The 22,296-nt window shown below is 38.8% G+C and overlaps 2 protein-coding genes across 2 annotated transcripts in view; one reads left to right on the top strand and one right to left on the bottom strand.

Annotated features, from left to right (window-relative positions):
* The first annotated feature begins 680 nt into the window (after positions 1-680).
* The window catches only part of klhl15 (kelch-like family member 15), a 39,046-nt gene continuing 17,430 nt past the window's right edge, over positions 681-22,296 (top strand). Inside the window, exons 1-2 of the mRNA XM_039745593.1 lie at positions 681-941; positions 14,800-15,511. Coding sequence (XP_039601527.1) covers positions 820-941; positions 14,800-15,511 — 834 coding nt within the window. The 5' untranslated portion in view covers positions 681-819. The remainder of the gene's footprint in view (positions 942-14,799; positions 15,512-22,296) is intronic.
* On the bottom strand, positions 8,655-9,821 carry LOC120523895 (zinc finger BED domain-containing protein 4-like). The gene is made up of 2 exons (XM_039745594.1): positions 9,623-9,821; positions 8,655-9,278 (listed from the first exon to the last, which is right to left on the bottom strand). Exon 2 carries the CDS (start codon positions 9,179-9,181, stop codon positions 8,693-8,695), a length of 489 nt encoding a protein of 162 aa, XP_039601528.1. The 5' UTR covers positions 9,182-9,278; positions 9,623-9,821; the 3' UTR covers positions 8,655-8,692.

The raw sequence follows: 22,296 nt of genomic DNA, 5'->3' as shown, positions 1-22,296 counted from the left end.
CCTGAAAATTAGAAGACAGGCAGGTGAAGTGATCTTCCTCATGGTCACACAGCATCAGTATCAGGATTTGAACCTACAACCTATTGCTTGTAATGGGAAATATCTGGAACTGATTCATCATCCTCATGGTGGTTCTTGGTTCTAGTGGAAAAGCCTCAGCAGGGTCTAGCACACTTCTTAATCCTATTGTTTTACAGATGCAGTGCAAGCTGAAGTCGCCTGTTGTCGCCAGCTATAGAGTGAAGTATCCACTTCAGTAAACTGTTCAGTGCAAGTTCATTGCTAAATTATTCATACGTTATTGTTGATGATGCTGATGATACCAGAATAGTGACATGTTGCATGTCCTTTGAACATGAAAGTAGGAATTCCACGACAATGGGTTAATGAGGCAATACTGCTCCTACCGGTGCTAATTTCGATAGAAGTAAATCGAACTGTCAGGGACCAATAATAAAAATGTTAATACAGTATGACAAGGATGAGATGAAACGCGGACATCGCGTTAGGTGAACCACTGTACCTGAATGGTGACGTCAAAAGAACAGTTTTGCGCCAAGTGGCTTTCCGTAGGAGGCCAATTTCTGGCCTTGCAGTATGTAGCGACAGTAAGCTGCGCTCTCACTGCCATTGAGGTGATTCCCCTTTCATTCGAGCGAATAAAAACACCGGATGTGACGTCAGTCCAGTCGAAAACATGGCGTCTGTGGTGACCGTTTTGGGAGAAGGAGATAAACACCTGTGCATTAGGAAGGCATCGTCAGGTTGTTTGTAAATCGCTTGGTAGCATTTGGTGTCGGTGAACGGGCGGCTCATCTTATGAAAAAGGCAACCAGCGACGTCAGACACTTTTGGTTAATCCATGTCAAAGGGAGAACGAACGCTCCGTCTGAAGAGGAGTTGTCGGCTGCAGCCTCAGCAGCAGCACCAGCAACGAGGAGGTATCTTACCCTATGAAATAAAGTGTGTCTAGTTGCTAGTGGCATCGCGGCAGCGTTCCATTCATAAAACAAACTGCGCGGAAAAGTAGACTCATCGGTACCGAGTAACGTTGAAATATTTCCCGCGCGTTGCAAACTGTAATGGTATAATGATCATTAAACTAAAAGAGAACTCGGTACGCGATGTAGCGACACATTTGCAACTGAAAACCTGATTATTAGAGCATAAGAAGCATCGATCATATAGCTGTGTGGGCGGTAAAAGCAGAAATCGGAGTGACGTTTGCTAGTAAATATTGTGAAAAATCAATTTATGTGGTGATACTCCCCCACCGTCCCACCCCCCGTGATTCCCCTCGGGGCATAGCGTAGACGGACAGTTTGATAACTCCTACATTTGTAAGAGATTGTGTATGAAATATTTTACACAAGTTATGTCAACACCATTGTCACCTTGATGTTCTTCAGGATTGTCGGGGAAAGTCATTATGTATTCCTTATGTTTTGTTTTCTTTTGCCTTTTTTGTGTGTGACGATTTACGGGGTGAGAGAAGAATCGGACGGATTAACATGAGACGTACATTGTCTTGATGTTTAATTTCAGTTTTTACAAAATCGCAGCTGAACATTGTTTGACAGGGAGATGCAGACTACTTGGATATATGTACTCAGAGACAAGCCTCTATTATTGTTGTTGTTGCAAGTGCAAAAATATATTTTTTGAACCAGTACAGCCTTTATGGTTCATTATCCTAACAGAAGGAGGTTAGGCAGGAAACGACCGTTTATGCAGCAATATAAGATGATCACTTTTCCCAATTTTTGTTTAGTAATTTTTTTGCATACATTTTACAAGGTGATCATAAGCCGGGTAAATGTCTTAGGTTGCGGGTGATGAGTACTAAATAAGCAGCTACATGGTTTACATGCCAGTACTTAAGCCATATACAGCTTTAAATTTATTTTAAAATACTTGCACATGTAGTAAGCAGTTTAAGTGACTTCATGAATGGCACAGTTACCCATCCTGGGTTGTGTATAACAGGATTAAGGCCTGTAAATAGATGGATAGAACTCTATTTGTCCTTAGAAGGAAATGTTTCTTTTTATAAAAGCTCTTTAAATAAATTGGCAATTATTTACACTGTCTGAACACACACCAGAATCATTAAAAAAAAAAAAGAAACAAACTATTGCCTCGTCAGTCACAGTCACTGTGAGGCTTTATACAGGCATATTGCTGTCAGCATAAAGGAGTGTTTATTGACACAGTTCACCTGAGTAATTTTGTTGGCTGATAGTACTTAGTGTTAGTGTGCTGGAGAGAGGATGAACAACCTTGCTCATAATGGCTACTGGTTTTGTTTTACTTCACTCATTAGCTACTACCTCCGTGATGGTCCAGAGTGAACCCTATAACTGAATTTGCACTAGTAATCAACTTGTTGATTTGGTGGGCGTCTATCGCAGTGATGTTACCAGCCCAACACACCACATAATAGAAAATCGCACTGGTCATCTCAGAGTTGTAAAAGCTGTGAAGGATGTCACTTCCAACATTAAAGTAAGAAACAAGCCTACTCTGCCCTTTCTAATATAGATTCTTTGTGTCCCAAGACTAGTCCAACCTTTCATTGATGCCCCTAAGTACTTGTAGGAGTTCACTACCTCTACTTCTGCTCCCTGAATACTGACCGGACATAGAGGCTGTTTGCTGTGATGAAAGTCAATAACCAGTTCCTTGGTGATGATGTTAAGATGCAGTTTTCTTTGAACCAAGAAACCAGGTTCTCCACCTGATTCCTATACTCTGTGTTTTCCCCCCTTATCGATAAACTCCATAAGTGCAGAGTCGTCTGAGAGTTTCTGCTTGTGACATTACCAGGCATTATATTTATAGTCCAGAAGTGTACAGAATGGGGAGAAAAGGAGACAAGACTGTTCCTTGTGGTGCTGTAGATTTGCCCACATCCTTACCAGAAACACGGTCTTTAGTCCATTATCTAGGACACCATAGGGTTACCCACCTGCATATCTCTAAGCTTACCCATTGAAAGAGATGGCTGGAGAGTATTAACGGCAGTAGAGAAATCAAAAAACATAATCAACAAAACAAATGGTGTGCAAGAGTGAAAAATGCCCATACTACTAAGCAATGGAACTGGGGTTAGGGCAGCTTTAAAGACTTGAGGTCCTAATCTTTTATTTATTTATTTAAATATGATGAATTGTACTTAGCCAATGATATTTTACTTTGGATTTTCTGTATGTGTAAAGAGTGCCCATTAAACCATAAGGTGGAGGCCAGACATTCTGATATCTGCAAATACTAGAAATACCCCTGCTGCTAAGTGCAGGGTTGTTCTGCATAACTGCGTGATTAGGCAGGGAACAGCAAGGAAAAATATGTCCCTTACTTTTGAATGGTGCCACAAATGTAAATTTTCCATTTGCACAGAGTAAGCTGTTAGCTCACGGGAGTAAGAGTTTCTCCTGTAAAGCTAGAGATCAGTAAATTAGCTTTACTGGGGTATGCAGTAGTCCGCCAATGACCTAGCCCCATGTCAAAAGGGTTACATTCTTGAACAGAAAGAAAGAGGCCCAGAGGATCAGCAGTAGGATAGATGTATTCAGCCTGGAATGGGTGAGACCCTGCTATTCCAGAGAGAGTGAGAACAAAAGAGAGCTACTTTACTACTTTATAGATCCAGCTCTTTGACAAATTCTGAAGTGTGCATGGACACCAGCACCAGAGTTGATTTGGAAAAGCACGAGTCTGTTGGGTTGTTGCTTATAAAGCAAGTAGTCCAGCAATGGAGTGTAGACCCACTGGTTACAAAACTGTGGCCAATATATTAGCATGCTGAACATGATAATGCCATAATGTGTTGTGCTCTTTACCTAGAAGTTTTCTGTCTTTGTACATGTATATGGCATCTAAGGAATTACAGTATTATAGAGGTGCATCCTGATATGGGAAATTGTTGGATTATCTTTCTTGGGATTTTTGAGTCAGCTCTGTTCACATACATTATCAACCAGGGAACTTACTGGTACATTACAGGGTTTGCCTGCATGTGTCAAAAGGGCAATTTAAGTGAGAGAGAAGTTTTAGTGGTGTGGAGATACGAAGGCAGAGAAACTGTTGGGCTACATAGATTTCTCCTGTGTCTCTGACACTTTTAATTATTCCTGCTATGTGCAGTGGTATGCAAAAGTCTGGGCACCCTTCCTTAAAATTTTTGTTCTGTGACTTGTTAAGTGAGCAGAAGTTGAACTGATCACCAAAAGGCATAAAGATAAAGATGACACATTTAGTCATATGAAAAAGTTTGGGAGCCCCTCTCAGTCTGCATAATAATTTACTTTCAACAAAAAAGATAACAGTGGTATGTCTTGCATTTCCTAGGAACATCTGAGTACTGGGGTGTTTTCTAAACAAAGATTTTTAGTGAAGCAGTATTTAATTGTATGAAAAAAATCAAATGTGAAAAACTGACTGTGCAACAATTTGGGTACCCTTGTAATTTTGCTGATTTGAATGCATGGAACTGCTCAGTACTGATTACTTGAAACACCAAATTGGTTGGATTAGCTCGTTAAGCCTTGACCTTCATAGACAGGTGTGTCCAATCATGAGAAAAGGTATTTAAGGTGGTCAATTGCAAGTTGTGCTTCCCTTTGATTCTCCTCTGAAGAGTGACAGCATGGGATCCTCAAAGCAACTCTCAAAAGACCTGAAAACAAGGATTGTTCAGTCTCTTGGTTTAGGGGAAGGCTACAAAAAGCTATCTCAGAGGTTTAAACTGTCAGTTTCAACTGTAAGGAATGTAATCAGGAAATGGAAGGCCACAGGCACAGTTGCTGTTAAACCCAGGCCTGGCAAGCCAAGAAAAATACAGGAGCAGCATATGCGCAGGATTGTGGGAATGGTTACAGACAACCCACAGATCACCTCCAAAGACCTACAAGAACATCTTGCTGCAGATGGTGTATCTGTACATCGTTCTACAATTCAGCGCAATTTGCACAAAGAACATCTGTATGGCAGGGTGATGAGAAAAAAGCCCTTTCTTCACTCACGCCACAAACAGAGTCGCTTGTTGTATGCAAACGCTCATTTAGACAAGCCAGATTAATTTTGGAACAAAGTGCTTTGGACTGATGAGACAAAAATTGAGTTATTTGGTCATAATAAGAAGCGATTTGCATGGTGGAAGAAGAACACTGCATTCCAAGAAAAACACCTGATACCTACTGTCAAATTTGGTGGAGGTTCCATCATGCTGTGGGGTTGTGTGGCTAGTTCAGGGACTGGGGCCCTTGTTAAAGTTGAGGGTCGGATGAATTAAACTCCATATCAGCAAATTCTTCAGGATAATGTTCAAGCATCAGTCACAAAGGTGAAGTTACACAGGGGTTGGATATTCCAACAAGACAATAACCCAAACACAGTTCGAAATCTAAAAAGGCATTCATGCTGCGGGAGAAGTACAATGTTCTGGAATGGCCGTCGCAGTCCCCTGACTTGAATATCATCGAATATCTGTGGGATGATTTGAAACAGGCTGTCCATGCTTAGCAGCCATCAAATTTAACTGAACTGGAGAGATTTTGTATGGAAGAATGGTCAAAAATACCTCAATCCAGAATCCAGACACTCATCAAATGATAAGGATCTGTTTAGAGGCTGTTATATTTGCAGAAGGAGGCTCAACTAAGTATTGATGTAATATCTCTTTTGGGGATGCTCAGATTTATGCACCTGTCTAATGTTGTTATGATGCATATTGCATATTTTCTGTTAATCCAATAAACTTAATGTCACTGCTGAAATACTACTGTTTCCATAAGGCATGTCATATATTAAAAGGAAGTTGCTACTTTGAAAGCTCAGCCAATGATAAAAAACAAACTTTTTCATATGACTGTATTTTAAGCAAGATTATAATTTTATTTCCATCATTCACAGGTATACCAAAAAATATGAAAAGAGTCTGAAACAAACATTTGGGTGCCTGACATGGTCAGTACTTAGTAAGATCCCATTTGGCAAGTATCACACTTGTAAACACCTTTTCTAGCCAGCTAAGAGTCTTTCAGTTCTTATGTGTTTACGTATTACATATTTTTGCCAATTTGTCCTTGGAAAAGGCTTCTAATTCTACAATATTCTAGGGCTCCCTTACAGGCACTGCTCTTTTGAGATCTATCTACAAATATTCAATGAAGTTTAGGTTGGGGGACTGTGAGGGCCATGGCACAAAGGTCAGTACACACTTCTTGAGGTATTCCATTGTAGATTTTGAGGTGTGTTTCAGATCATTATTTTGTTCTAGGTCCCATCCTCTTTTTAACTTTTTTCAGATGGTGTGATGTTTGCTTCCAGATTTTGATGGTATTTATTTGAATCAATTTTTCCCTCTACCAATTACCTGTTTCTCTGCCACTGGCTGCAACACAAGCTCAAAGCATAATCAATCCACCCCCATGATTAATAGTTGGAGAGTTGTTGGAAGTCGGCGCCCTTTTTTTCCTACGACCATACCTTTGCACACTGTGGCCTTGAAGTTCTGTTTTGAGTTTATCAGGCTTGTTTAGAAGTCTGTTTGCAGGCTTCAAACACTGAATTTCATGGCTAGGATGCAGGAAAGAACTTCTTCTGCTGACTCTACCATCAAGGTCATATTTGTTCATGTGTCACTGCACAGTAGAACAGTGCAACACCACTCCAGAGTCTGCTAAAAGTTCCTGACTGTCTTTTGCAATCAGACAACAGGGATTTGGGGTTCATTTTCCTTTATAGTAATAAAACGAGCTGCTGTTTCAGAAAGTTTTCTTGGTCTTCCAGATCTCAACTTGACCTCCACCATTCCTGTTAACTATTATTTCTAAACAACATTACTAACTGCGGAAACTGCTACCTGAAAATGCTTTACTGTCTTCTTGTAGCTTTCTCCTGTTTTGTGTGCATCAGTTATTTTATTTTTCGGGCTGCTGGGCAGCTGCTTAGAGGAGCCCATGGCTGCTGATTTTTGGGACAAGGTTTAAGGAGTCTGTGAATTTATACAACTTTGCAATTTGCATCACCTAGGATTCCCTAAAGATGACTTTGAAAAGCCATAGTCTTAATAATCCAATAAGGTCTTAGATCTTGGTAAAAGTTTTACCTCAAATACCTTGGGGTGCCCACATGTTTGCATGATGCTCCTTTCCTTTTGTACACAACAAATGTAATACACTAATGTTGCATAGCATGCCGAAAAGAAATGTGTCATGTTTAACTTTATGCCTTTTGGTGATCAGTTCATCTTCTGCTCACAGTAACAGACTTTTTAAGCGAGGTTGCCCAAACTTTTGTTTGCCACTTTACTGAAGACACACAAAGAAGCCATTGTATTCAGTACACCGACTTGAGGAGATGTTGGGCCTCAATTCATCCTCACAGTCTGAATTCATTTGAGCATCAGGTCAGGACTGCAGCGTTCTGGAGCAGGTTTTCTTTGCAAACAACTTTGTATTATGTTCCTTTCAATTTTACGTCTACCCTGGCAAGTCTACCACAGCACGATACCTTGAACATAGCTATTCAGCCATAAAGCCCAAATTAGTGGAATAGTAAAGTGGTGGTTATCCTTCTGGAATGTTTCTCTCATCTTCACGCAGGTTCTCTGGTGCTCAGTGACCATCAGGCTCTGGACCTTCTCCACCAAATGCTCATTTTGGCAAGGCAGCCAGCTTTAAGAAGTAGGGCTGGGCGATTTGGCCTAAAATCAAAATCTCGATTAATTGAACATTTTAACTTGATTACGATTAATGAATGATTATTTTATTTATTTTTTTTATTTTTTTGCCTTCATAGTTCACTGATAAGTTTTGTACAGTAAATATGCTCACATATTACAAGTGAGAGATTTTTGAATGAAGGGTGCATTGCTTGATTTTAAAATAATTGAAGGAAACACACTATCTACTATCAGTGATTATTTATTGAACATCAATGTTGAACAACTGAAATTAAAGCACACATTGCCTAAAATGAACAGTCACTTTGTTCTTATAAAAAAAGTAAAAATAAATAACTTGCACTTTTGGAAACAAAATAAATTATTTTCAATGTTTTTCTTATTAAAAGTAGAAAATAAGCAGTATCTCTTCTAAATAAAATAACTCTTATATATCCTGTAAACAAATATTTTAATGTGCAATGTATCAATGTAAACAACAGATTGTTGTAATGAAAATAGAACTCTCTAAACACTGTTGCATGAGGTGATCTTAGCGATCTTGTCATGTCACTATATGAACATGAATTTAGTTCTTACTAAGAAACACGAGCATGTTAACCTTTTCAGGTTTCAGGCAGGACCTGAGGCATGTAACAATATTTCCGTCCGAACTGAAAACCCGGTCTGATGGGGAGCTAGTAGCTGGTATGCAGAGATACATTTTTGCCAACTTACTTAGAGTGGGAAAGTGTACATGATGCTTCCTCCATCAGTCCAGTGGATTTGCCTCACTATCCAGCATGGGGGACACCAAATAGCTGCTCATCTCTGCTTCTAGCGATTGCTGAAGTGACATAGTGAGTGTAGCTGAAGGTGTTGCCTCACTCCCTTTAAAAAAGCTTCCTAATGAAAATGACCTCTTTTGCTTTTTTGCTACTGCTGATGAAGTTGTTGGTTCTGCAGTCTCTGTAATCTGACTTTCTCTGCAGACTTCAGCTTCTGACATCTTCTCCATCTCTGTTTTCACTTTCTCCTGAATGGTGGGGACATTGTGAGCAGAAATGTAGGTAGCTTTAAATATGGGTCAACAAAACTGGCTGTGTCCAGTAGCTCTTCTGTGATAGGATCTGAGTACTTCTCCTTAAGGTACCTGAGGATGCTGGTTTTGATAGTTTTAGTCAGCTCCACATCATCTTCCTCTTCTGCAAGCACTCGTGAATTGAGGATGTGCAGTACAGGCTTTACAAATGAAATGGTCACATACTCTTCCCCTGATAGGGCATCTGTGAACTCCATCAAGGGGGAAAGAGCCTTGCTGACAGCCTCTAAGACATCCAGGTCAGCCCACGATGGAACAAGGTGCCTGGATTTTTTGTCTTCAGAAAGGATCTGTGTAATAGCTTTCCTTTGTTCGAGGACTCTTGCAATCATCATTTTCATCGATCCCCATCTGGTAACGCATGCTGTTTTTAGCTTGTGTTGTGGCAGGTTCAGTTCTTGTTGCACCTTCATTAATGCCTTCTTTTTTTCCAGCTATAGGAAAAAGCACTGACTATGTTTTTGCACACCCTCACTGCACGTGTCACACGTTGATCTTTCAATCCATTTTCTGAAACACACAAAATTAATAATTTTTTTATTATTATTGACAATATTTTATTTATACCTGAAGCTTTAACTACCAAAATTAATGAGCCTCTTATATTTCTTAAATAATATCAGATTAACAACACATTTTTACAACACAATGATTTTTTACTTTAATGATGTAGTGTTCTGTTACATTGTAATGTGAACTTAACATTGTAACACTGTAATATCAAGCAGATTGTAACATTTATAAAGGTGCTTTATGAACAAATTTAGCGTAGCCAGAATATAGTAAACACCAGATATGCCCAATTTGATAACATCCCAATGCTATTATATTTAATTAAGCTGACGTGTACTTACCAATTGCAAGGTGTAGTCGGTGTCCAAAACACTGCTGCCGTAACCATCCATTAAGCGCAGCAGCTTTGACAAGATTAGCACCGTTGTCTGTCGTAATGGCTGAAAGTTTTTCTTCCGCGAGGTCCCATTCAGAAAGCATATCTTTCAGACCTTGTGCAATCATATCTGCAGTGTGATCGGCTGGAAAATATGCCGTCTCAAGGCATCTCTGGAGCAGCTTCCAGTTGTCGTCAATGTAGTGCAAAGTAAGGCTCAAGAATGGGTCCATCGTCCTACTTGACCAGAGATCAGATGTGGCTGCAAAGTGTTGAACATTTTTCAGTTCAGCAGCTAAATTTTTACAACATGTCTTGTACATGTCTGGCAGCACGGTTTTAGAAAAATGTGATCGCGATGGCACAGTGTATCTTTTGTCAAAAGTTTTAAGAGGTGTTTAAACCTGCTTCGCTCCACTGTAGCCAAGGGAGTCATATCCTTTGCGATGTAATAACAAATAGCGTCAGTTATTTCTTTCCATCTTCTTGAACTCTTCTCATGCTGTGTGGCATTTGTGAACGCTTGTGTTATTGACATCTGCTTTGCGGAGGCACTTGTTGCTGGGCGCTTGTCAGTCTCTTTTTGTTTTTTTTTGAGCCATGCACTGTTCATATTCAGTAACGTGATTGTGCTTCAAGTGTTGAAACAAATTGGTGGTGTTACCTTTGGGCGTCAAAACTGTTTTTCTACAGTATCTACATCTGACTTCATTTTGTTCGATGTCATCCTTACTGAAGCCAAAATGTGTCCAAATAACGTAGACTGCGTTTTTCTTTGGTACAAGCTGCTCTTGTTGCTCAGTTGTGCCAGTGTTTAAGCTCTCCATGCTCGACATGTCGGCGGAATAACGTAATGTAATGGAGCTGGGTCACGTGACTCCACACGGGTAGTGTTTTTAAAGGGAAAGTAATCGAAATAATTGACCTGGGAAAAATGTGATCGATTATAGGTTCTGAATGTCGATTTCAATTACTTTTCGATTAAACGCCCAGCCCTATTAATAAGAGTTGTGGTTGTTCTAGACTTATTACATTTAAGAATTATGGAAGCCGCTGTGCTCTTGGGGATGTTCAGTGCTTCATATATATATATTTTTTTGTTTTTTTATTGCCTTCCCCTGATTTGTACCTTGACGCAACCAAGTCTCTAATCTCTGCAGGTAATTCCTGCAAACTTATGGCTTGGTATTTGCTCTAATGTACATTGTCAACTGTGGGACCTTATTATGTGTTTGCCTTTCCTAGTCATTTGCAATCAGTTGATCAGTTGGACCATAGGATGACTCCAGTCAAGGCACAGAAACATCACTGTGAAGATCAATCAAATGGGATGCATATGAGCCAAATTTAAAGTGTCATAACAAAGGCTCTGAATATTGGTGTCAATGTAATTTTTTTTTTTTAACACTAATGTTAGCTATTTTTTTTTTTCTTCAGTATCCTTGTGTACCTCAACCTCTCTTGGTTATTGCTTCCTCTCACGATTGCATTCCCATAAAGCCTGCTTCATAGACTGTCATTTTGAGGTTTCTTGTTTGCTTCCTGTCTGCTTTTGATTACCACCAGTGGTAGATGGGACCTCCTTACCTCCTGTGAAAACATCATTTATATTCTTATGAATACTTCCTGTGTTTTAAGGCAACTCTCGACATTCATCCCATGCCTTTCCTATGTATCTTTGTGTCTCAACCACTCTTGCCCAGTGCTTCCTCTCTCAGTCACATTTGACTGAGCATCCAAAGTGAAACTGACCAGTTTACCTGGAGGACCTCACACACACTAGCATTGTATGTATCTACAGCAGATAAATTTGCAGAAATTTGTAAAATCCTGTTTATTCTTTGCCTTTTTTGGGTTTTAGTGCATCCTAATATGGAGGAAAAAATAATTCAAATGATTTAAGCATAAGGCTGCAACATAAAATGCTAAAGTGAAGAAATCTGAATACTTCCGAAGGTGCAGGAAAGTGGTATATAATTATTATATATATAATATTATTATAATAATAATAATATATATAATATATAATATACTACTACTATAGTTTTAAACACACCTAATTTTCAAGTTCTCATTGAAATTAAAGTAGTTCAAGTCCAGCAAATAATCTGAAATGGTACAAAAGTAAGTGGTAAATTGTCAGAGGTTAAAAGTTAAGTTATCAGATGCTGAAAAATAAAGTGATTTTCAAAGTTATACACATTAAGACAGTGGTACAAGTTACGGAAGTGTGACTTTTAACTGTCAAGAGAAGACTTCCAGCTGCAGGTTAAGTTGCAGTAAGAAAGCCATTGCTATAAGTGCAAAATAAGAACAAAAGGCTTTCTTGGGTCAGGAACCACTGCTAGCCTCAATGTACTCTGAATTTAAAGCATAGAAGAAATGAACAAATGGAAATATGGGCAATACAAATCTGTTAAGCTGCTGTCTTTTAAGGTGTCTATCACACAAGCTGTTGACTTAAGCTCCTAATTTCCAAAATTTGTCTTCTCATTCTGTTGTGATTGTTGGTCAGCTAGACCTGTTCTTAGCTGTTTTCTCCAGTTTCCAAGTTCCTTTTGATGTTGTAGGAACTACTCACTGACACCATGGCTTTTGTTACAATTTCTCTAAAGGAGAGACCCAAACTTGTAAGGGTTAGAATGGTCTTCTGTCTTCCTTTGTTAACAGCCTTTTTTCTCATCATAATGATAGCTATAATATACTGTACGAATTTGTAAAAATTATGCTTCAGTGGTTGTAGCAACACTGTGTGTTCCAACTGTACTTTTATACAGACAGAGTTAGTTAGTAAATAGGACACCCATATGTGTTGTTTGCTTCAGCTTTCAATGCCTAATTAACTTCCATTTCTGCAGAAAAGCAGTAAGTTGTTACCCCATTGCTTGTTCCCTAAAATTATATTTTTTATTACTCTGAAAATTGCATTCTTTCTCAGTTTGTGGTAGGCTAAACATTTTTTTTAACCTCTAGCAGTTTACTGCTTCCTTTTGTACCATTTTAGATTATTCAATGAACCTCTTAAATTTCAATAAGACTGGAGAAATTGGGGTGTTCTAACTTTTGACTAGTAGTGCAGATATACAAATACAGTGGTGTGAAAAACTATTTGCCCCCTTCCTGATTTCTTATTCTTTTGCATGTTTGTCACACAAAATGTTTCTGATCATCAAACACATTTAACCATTAGTCAAATATAACACAAGTAAACACAAAATGCAGTTTTTAAATGATGGTTTTTATTATTTAGGGAGAAAAAAATCCAAACCTACATGGCCCTGTGTGAAAAAGTAATTGCCCCCTTGTTAAAAATAACCTAACTGTGGTGTATCACACCTGAGTTAAATTTCCATAGCCACCCCCAGGCCTGATTACTGCCACACCTGTTTCAATCAAGAAATCACTTAAATAGGAGCTGCCTGACACAGAGAAGTGGACCAAAAGCACCTCAAAAGCTAGACATCATGCCAAGATCCAAAGAAATTCAGGAACAAATGAGAACAGAAGTATTTGAGATCTATCAGTCTGGTAAAGGTTATAAAGCCATTTCTAAAGCTTTGGGACTCCAGCGAACCACAGTGAGAGCCATTATCCACAAATGGCAAAAACATGGAAGAGTGGTGAACCTTCCCAGGAGTGGCCGGCCGACCAAAATTACCCCAAGAGCGCAGAGACGACTCATCCGAGAGGTCACAAAAGACCCCAGGACAACGTCTAAAGAACTGCAGGCCTCACTTGCCTCAATTAAGGTCTGTGTTCACGACTCCACCATAAGAAAGAGACTGGGCAAAAACGACCTGCATGAAAGATTTTCAAGACGCAAACCACTGTTAAGCAAAAAGAACATTAGGGCTCGTCTCAGTTTTGCTAAGAAACATCTCAATGATTGCCAAGACATTTGGGAAAATACCTTGTGGACTGATGAGACAAAAGTTGAACTTTTTGGAAGGCAAATGTCCCGTTACATCTGGCGTAAAAGGAACACAGCATTTCAGAAAAAGAACATCATACCAACAGTAAAACATGGTGGTGGTAGTGTGATGGTCTGGGGTTGTTTTGCTGCTTCAGGACCTGGAAGGCTTGCTGTGATATATGGAACCATGAATTCTACTGTCTACCAAAAAATCCTGAAGGAGAATGTCCGGCCATCTGTTCGTCAACTCAAGCTGAAGCGATCTTGGGTGCTGCAACAGGACAATGACCCAAAACACACCAGCAAATCCACCTTTGAATGGCTGAAGAAAAACAAAATGAAGACTTTGGAGTGGCCTAGTCAAAGTCCTGACCTGAATCCAATTGAGATGCTATGGCATGACCTTAAAAAGGCGGTTCATGCTAGAAAACCCTCAAATAAAGCTGAATTACAACAATTCTGCAAAGATGAGTGGGCCAAAATTGCAAGTTATCGCAAACGCTTTTTTTTCTCCCTAAATAATTAATAAAAACCATCATTTAAAAACTGCATTTTGTGTTTACTTGTGTTATATTTGACTAATGGTTAAATGTGTTTGATGATCAGAAACATTTTGTGTGACAAACATGCAAAAGTATAAGAAATCAGGAAGGGGGCAAATAGTTTTTCACACCACTGTATATATATATAGTAACTGTGCCAACTGTTTGCATCAACCAGGATATGATATAGTGCTCAGTCAGCAGCAGTATAAGCTGGCATTCCCATCATTGAAATGAACAGCTTTACTGCCAACTACAGGGGAACATATAAAACATCAAGGCTGGGAAAGTCGCATGAATTCCAACTTGTGTGGTGACAGTGAGCTACCTAAAAGAGAAGGCACTACAAGATCAATATAAAAATATCTGTTGGATGTTAATTGCTAAAATAGCTTAAGTGTATGTTATGAATTATTTATACAATCAATATTGAACTTTTTATTTTCTCAAGATACAGACATGATGCATAATTAGAATCTCCTGTATAGAAAATGAATTTAATGATTAAATTATTTGTATGCTTGTGACTGTAACTTTAAGAAGTATTTAATAAGTGTTTATTTCTTTGGTATTGTATGTATGTGTGGGGTGAGTTCTCCATCTTTATGATGATTGGCATCTATGATATTTTGTGTGCTCCTATTTTTTATTCAACAAAAATATATATTTTCTTTTTCCTCTATCCAGGTCATTAATGGCAGGGGACGTGGAAGTGTATAATTCATCACTTCATGATACCAGTGTCTCCTCTGGCTTCAGGGCACTATATGAGGAAAGGCTTCTTTTGGATGTTACACTGGTCATTGAGGACCACCATTTCCAAGCCCATAAAGCCCTTTTGGCCACACAGAGTGACTATTTCCGCATTATGTTCACAGCAGACATGCGGGAACGGGACCAGGACAAAATACACCTCAAAGGACTGACTGCTACTGGCTTTAGCCATGTTTTACAGTTCATGTACTATGGCACGATTGAATTAAGCATGACAACAGTACATGAGATTCTGCAGGCTGCTATGTATGTACAGTTGACTCAGGTTGTAGAGTTCAGCTGCTCTTTCCTGCTTGCAAAAATATGTTTGGATAACTGTGCTGAAATAATGCGTCTGTTGGATGACTTCAGTGTAAACATAGAGGGTGTTCGAGAGCAGCTGGATAGCTTCCTACTGGAGAACTTTGTGCCTCTTATGTCAAGACCAGACTTCTTATCCTACTTGACTTACGAGAAGTTGATGGCATACCTGGACAGTGACCAGCTGAGCCGTTTCCCTGAGATTGAATTGTATGAGGCAGTACAGTCTTGGCTGAGACATGATCGTCGCCGTTGGCGCCACACCGACTCTGTTATCCAGAATGTCCGCTTCTGCCTCATGACTCCGTCTCATGTCTTTGAGAAGGTGGGTATTCAGCTTTATGTTAACACTTTTTTTTTATTTTGGTCACATTTTTACAATCCTTATTGACCATTGTGTTTTTTGTCATATGTTGGCTACTATTGTTTTAGTGGGATGTATTTGTTTCTGTTAATACTTGTGTGATTGAGGACATTCTTTTACAGTGGCAGTTTGTCTCTTGGAGCTTAGATGTTCTAACTATGATATAATGTAGCAGCTCAGAAACTTGGAATAGGATGCTGCCATTTATTTAATTTTCCTTACTGCCGGAACCTTCAGCTTTAATTTGATTATGCTGTAGTGCATGAATAGAGTGGTGACCTTTAACTGTAGCAGCTGTGGCCTTAATTTTTTTTTTTTTCTTCAAAGTGAACTTTGTTGCAGAAATCCAATCTTTCCAGTGTTTTTCACTGAGGACTGTTGCCTAGCTTGAGAATGAAACATTCAGCAAAATTTAGTTATGGGATTTTTCAAATTTTGAGTGCTCTAATGTAGTCAAAATCTGTTTAGCAACTGTGACACTGAATTCATGCTCTTATTTAATTCAGCAATACTAACATCCTATGCGCCATCCGATTTCTTGCACGGCAAACAGCATTATAGTACAGTATCAGTGAAACAAAAGCCATCATCGCAGTATAAATTAAAACTGCACATGCAAATAAAAATTGAATGTATCAGTGGCCAGGGGGTAGTAAACCGAGCCCAGGAATATACTATAGAGAAGAAGGAAGCAAAGTGTTAATGGGAGATACAAATATGGAGTAGAACATAAATGGACAGAGCTTTCAAAAGTGATCAGTTAAAAAAGATTGGTTGTACATACAATCTTTATTTGAATATTGACAAGACCATAGCTTCGTAGCCCCTGGGCTAAATAAGAATTTTTTTTTTGTTTTTATGTTAAGAAAAGCTTGGGTGTGTAAGTAATATGACTAAAACAGTACAGGCATTGGAATGGCAGAACAAACAACTTTGTAAGTTGGTATCGGAGATGCACTAACTGATTCAGCCAAACCTTAAACCCAATGTAATATTTTGGGAAGGAGTACACTTTGTGTCCCTTATCACAGATCTCTGGTAATTTCCAATTTGTCATTGATTTTGTGTTGCTCATTTCTTCTTTAGGGATCTACATTTAATTTAGTGTTTAAAAGAATAATTTACCAAACAAAACTGATATAATAGAGTGTAAAGGAGAAGGAGCAGATTGGTTGTGACTAGGGATGCCACAATACCAGAATTTTAGCATTTGATAGCAATACAAGTGAAATTTCACAATACTCAATACCTTTTGATACCATGGCAAAAAGAGAAATATCATTCAACCACTTTTTATTAAAAGTACCTTCTTATTAAAGTGAACAATATTGTGGCTTTTTCTGTAATAGAACTTAAGTAAATGCATTAGTATTTACAGTATATATGTTAATTGGCTGACATCTTTGGCCAAGGTAATTGCAACATTTGAGATACAACAGGTCCAATGCTTTTGTATTTCCAATCGGAGCACAGACAATGGAAGTGTCCCACTCATGGGCACCCATGTCAGTAGTGAGATTTAAACCCACAACCTCAGGGTTTTAAAGTCCAAAGCCTTAACCACAGTGTCACACTGCCACAGTAGTAACAGCTGCTTTAAAATACTGGTGTACCCATTAAGAAATTACCCAACTGTCATTTAAGTACAGTAATCCCTCCTCGATTGCGGGGGTTGCGTTCCAGAACCCCTCGCGATAGGTGAAAATCCGTGAAGTAGAAACCATATGTTTGTATGGTTATTTTTATATATTTTAAGCCCTTATAAACTCTCCCACACTGTTTATAAATATTCCCTGCACAGTTATACAGCATAAACCCTTTATATTCTCTTAGTTATTAGGTAAGATTCGTTTAAATTATGTATGTAAACACACTGTTTATATACTACTGACAAACATATGTATCGTATATCATTGAGGAGTTTTATTTAATACATAATACAGTTTTAAACATATTGTAATTGATTAGGTAATATAAAAATAAGTGAAAAATCTACAACATGTAAATGCTGTACATAAAACCAAAAAGTTACTTTAAAGCAGTGCTTCTCAATTATTTTCTGTCATGCCCCCCCTAGGAAGAAGAAAACATCTTGTGCCCCCGCGCGACTATAAATAGTATAATTTGTCTATAAAATTGTTATAAGTACACCTCTGCATAACACTGTATCCTTATTAACGTATAAGAGAATAAAAAAAGAAAGAAATATGGACCAATTTACAACAAAGAATAGCTTTATTAAATGTAGCAGAAAAGATTTAATGTGCATTCTAAATTCAAAAAAAATGTAAAAGAAAAATAAAAAAGCATGTTCCCCGAGGTCAAACGTGCCCCCCTTGACGGAGGGGGCCCCACTATTTGAGAAACACTGCTTTAAAGATACTGTAGAGCGTCTCTGATATCACATATGTTACAGCCATTAAGATAGGCCACCGGCAATAAATACCCACAGTGCAAGAAAAATTTTATAAAATGTGTGTACAGTTACAATAAATGTACGTACATGTACTAAGTATGTAGAAAATTAGTTATGGGTACTCACCAACAATCACACGACAACTTGTCAGATAATGATGAGTTTAATTTTACTGCACAGCAAAGGAGAGCATTACGGCTCTTCTAAAGGAGCCCCTTCAGGCGACTGTGTAGCACCGCAGTTGTTGTTCTTTCAGCAGTCTTCAATCCAATTCCCTAAAGCAGATTCCATCCGGACTACTGCCCTATTACATCCATGTAAAACTCGTTTTTCGCCCTGGTTAAAGGACACTGCAGCCGTAAATCTTGTATTCTTTTCCTCCTTTTTAAATAAAAAGAATCGTGGACTCATTGATGCCGTAATGGCGTCCTGTAGCAGCGTAGTTGTCCCTTACTTCAACATATCCAAAACTTTTACCTTTTTGGCAATCGTTAGCATCTTCCATTGGCGCCTGGGCACAGCTCCTGAAGCAGTAGCAGGAGCAGATCGTTTTGGAGCCATAATGAAGGGCTTGACTATGCACTGATAAACACAACAGTTAACTCTTTACACAGCGAAACACATTGATGCTGAATGAGCGAGACGTGACTTCCTGGTTAATGCAGCGGAATCGAATTCGGCGCTCCATCACTGAGCCAATCAGCACACAGGAACTTAACTGCGTGCTCTGATTGGGTAGTTTCTCAGCCATCCGCCAATAGCATCCCTTGTATGAAATCAACTAGGCAAACCAACTGAGGAAACGTACCAGAAGTAAATTGTTCGCATAAACTCGCGAAGCAGCGAAAAATCCGCGTTATATATTTAGATATGCTTACATATAAAATAGAGTGAAGCCGCGAAAGTTGAAGCGTGATATAGCGAGGGATTACTGTAATCTAGTATTGGCATTCAGAAATATCAAAATAAAATGCAGTGCTTGAATTTTAATGTGTGATGGACATAGGGATACCCCCCAGTGTGACCACAAATGCGGCAATTTTATAATCTAGAGGGAGTTTCAGCATATGGTTTATAAAGGATGATCTGTTAGTAAATCCTAAGATAATTTACAGGATATTTTAATTCAAGAAAATTCTTTAAATGTGTTTTTGTAACGGCATGCTTTTTAAAACCTGATTTGTCAGAGCATCAGTCTGTTAGGTTTTTAATATGTGATATTATTCGGTTTATATTTGCATCATTAACCGGTTAAACTAAAGAGTAACAGATGAGTCAAATTGATTCAATTTTCAAATGTCACAAAATCCTAGAACTTTGTAATTTTTCAACTCTGTCCCTCCTTTTATTTATTTTATTATTTTTTGCATTTGCCCAAACTTTAATTTCCTGTGTGAAATTAACCTTGTCAGTGTTGCATTAATCCATTAGTTCAGAACTCCTCTAATAAACCCTTTGTTGTGCAATTTTCAAAGTGTCTTGTATGACAGACCTTTTTTTTTTTGTGCTTCGTCTGTGTATTGTGAAGTAGAGTATTGAGTGGACCTCTAACTTGTAGAATTCATCATGCTCACTTATGTTCCTTTCAAATATATGACGTGTGCTTTCACTACAGTTGATACATTTTAGAGGCAAATGAATGAACATCAGTGTGGCTTAAAACCAAATGAATGGCACAAGTTCTTTTGACATCCCAGTTGTGACTACTGCTTTTTATGTTGCCGTAATGTTTTTGTATGCATGTTTTTATACAGTAACATAGGATTGCCATGTCCTTAGCATTTAGATAGTTGTTTTTTATTATGTTTAACTTGTGACATAGTGACAAAATTTAACTGAGCAAACATTGGTTTATTAATTTTTTCTTTGCTTCATTTATGTTAACTATATTTTGAAGCTTAATTTTGTTTTTGAGATTGAAATGCCCAATATTAGTCTGGTGGTACTCTTTATGAGGCTTATTTTTCCACTTCATTGGATAGACCTGGATTTACTATTTTAAAAGCAAAAGTGACCTTTACGTAAATGCCCTAAACTTTGGGGTTATCATGTAATGTTGATTTTAAAAATGAAGAATTAAAAATATTTTTTCTGCAAAACAAATGGGAACAGAGTTGGAGGAGGCGGCACTACTTTCCCATTTTTGTTGTTCAGCAGCAAAAATGTTACTGACAGAGCAAAAGACTACCTGTGTGTATGTGTTTGTGTGTGTGTGTCTTTTAAAGTAATAATTCCCTACTACTGTTTTTGTGCTTTATTATATAAAATATGCAGTTTATTACAATAAAAGAATTGTTATACCACTTAGAGAGAGCTACAACTAGATAAAGTTCCGTGCTTACTTGCCAAATGCTGTTTTCATTTAAGAGCTTAAAAGGTAGTGTTCTTTGTTTTAGATTTTATCTTATACTAGCAGGAGTACCCAGCGTTGCCTGGGAATCTATAACCGGTGAATTTCCAAAATTAAAGAAACAGAACATAGAAATAGAACAAACAGTTTTCTGAATGACATTTTATTGTAAGTTCCTGCTCTCTGGATTCTGTGTGGTGTGGTGTTTGAGACGGGTTGAAATAGACTTCCTTGTGGCATCTGAAGTGGACCTTCCAATTCTACATCTTTTTTTTGTTGGCATTGGTATATTAGCGAAAAGCAGGACAATTATAATGTGTTACATGGTATCACGTACGGAATAAGCACCACAGTGAGATGAATTTATGTTCTTTACAGTATGTCGGAAAGCAAACAAATAGCAGTTAGTCAGAAAGAGCAACACTGAAATCATACTGTCAGTTGGAAAGGGAGCAAACAGCACTACAAATACGGAAAGCCAGTGACAAAGAGTAGCACTGAAACCGTACTGGGAGAAATGGTGGGGGTAGGATGCTATCTTTTTAAGGCGAGTCTCCATTCAAACGTGATTGCATATAACGGACATTGGCGAATGAAATACAGCACTATCAGTGCGTGTGAGAGTGTGTCGTGCGGAAACACGGGTGTGTCAGCCGGTCATGTGGACTGGGTTGTTCACGTTTTACATCCATACGGCAGTTCCTCTTCATCCGATCAAAGCAGTTATACTTGGACTCCTCCGCCATCTGTTGGCAATTTAAAGAAACATGGTTAAAGAGTGACGCACAGAGACCAAAGCTGCTGCTAGATGGTGCTGTGGTGAACGTCTGTTGGAATGTGCGGCCTTCTTATCGATAAGTACGGGACGTGTGCCGAAGGTTGTGTCGGTGAAAAGGTGCCCTGCGGTTCACAACGAACATTTTTCCAAACCAAACATACCCCATGACCTTCTCCTGGTCACAAAGGATCCTCCTGCCCAGTTTTGTGCCGATCGGACACCCGCTGCAGATTTGTATGGCGGACAAACAAACATACATACACGCATCAACTCTGCTTGAACACACATCGACTCTACTTTATATATTAGATAATCATTACATAATCTATACTAATAAAAGGCAAAGCCCTTACTCACTCACTCACTGACTCACTCACTCACTCACTCACTGACTCATCACTAATTCTCCAACTTCCCGTGTGGGTGGAAGGCTGAAATTACAAAAGTTGGGCAGGTTTTATATCGAAATTCTACGCGTAATGGTCATAACTGGAAGCAGTTTTTCTCCATTTACTATAATGGAGATGAGCTTCAATGCCGTGGGGGCGGAGTTTCGTGTGACATCATCACGCCTCCCACGTAATCACGCAGTACATAGAAAACCAGGAAGACCTCAAAAAAGCGCTCAAGAAAACATGCATTATATAATTGAGAAGGCAGCGAAACAATAAGAAGCGAGCGAGTGACATATACAACCATATTCGTGAGTTCTGCTAATTCGGAAACAAAGCACGATGTAAACCTACACTTTAAATTAAGTTCATAGACAGGCTGCCGCTGGCGTTTGTAATTTAGTGCCTGCCCATATAAGGCCGTCCGTCAGCGGCAATCCAATAGCAAACTGCCACGGGTAAATATTCACGGGTGAAGGACTGTGCTTATGGAGAGGAAGATGAGATGGTCAGGGTGGTGTTTGACACAAACTCAGCGAAACTGCGAGAGAAAGTTTTAAGTGCCAGGACTAAGGTAACATTAAATACAGCCATGGACATAGCACGAGATGGCACCAGCACAGCTGGGAACCTTCGATGCAAGTACACCGAGTGGCTCACGTGAACTGGCGCAGTGCACAGATAAAAGCAACAGTTCCAAAGAGCTGAACAAAACCGAATTACACAATTGAAAAGGCAGCAAAAATATGAAGCGTCTGATAAGCATATTCATAAATGCAGCTACTGTGGAAACAAAGCACACGGTGGAAA

Source organism: Polypterus senegalus, chromosome 2, assembly GCF_016835505.1.
Source record: "Polypterus senegalus isolate Bchr_013 chromosome 2, ASM1683550v1, whole genome shotgun sequence".
Classification (NCBI taxonomy): Eukaryota; Metazoa; Chordata; class Cladistia; order Polypteriformes; family Polypteridae; genus Polypterus; species Polypterus senegalus.
Note: the sequence above shows the minus strand (reverse complement) of the source record. Positions and strands in the feature narration are given on the sequence as shown.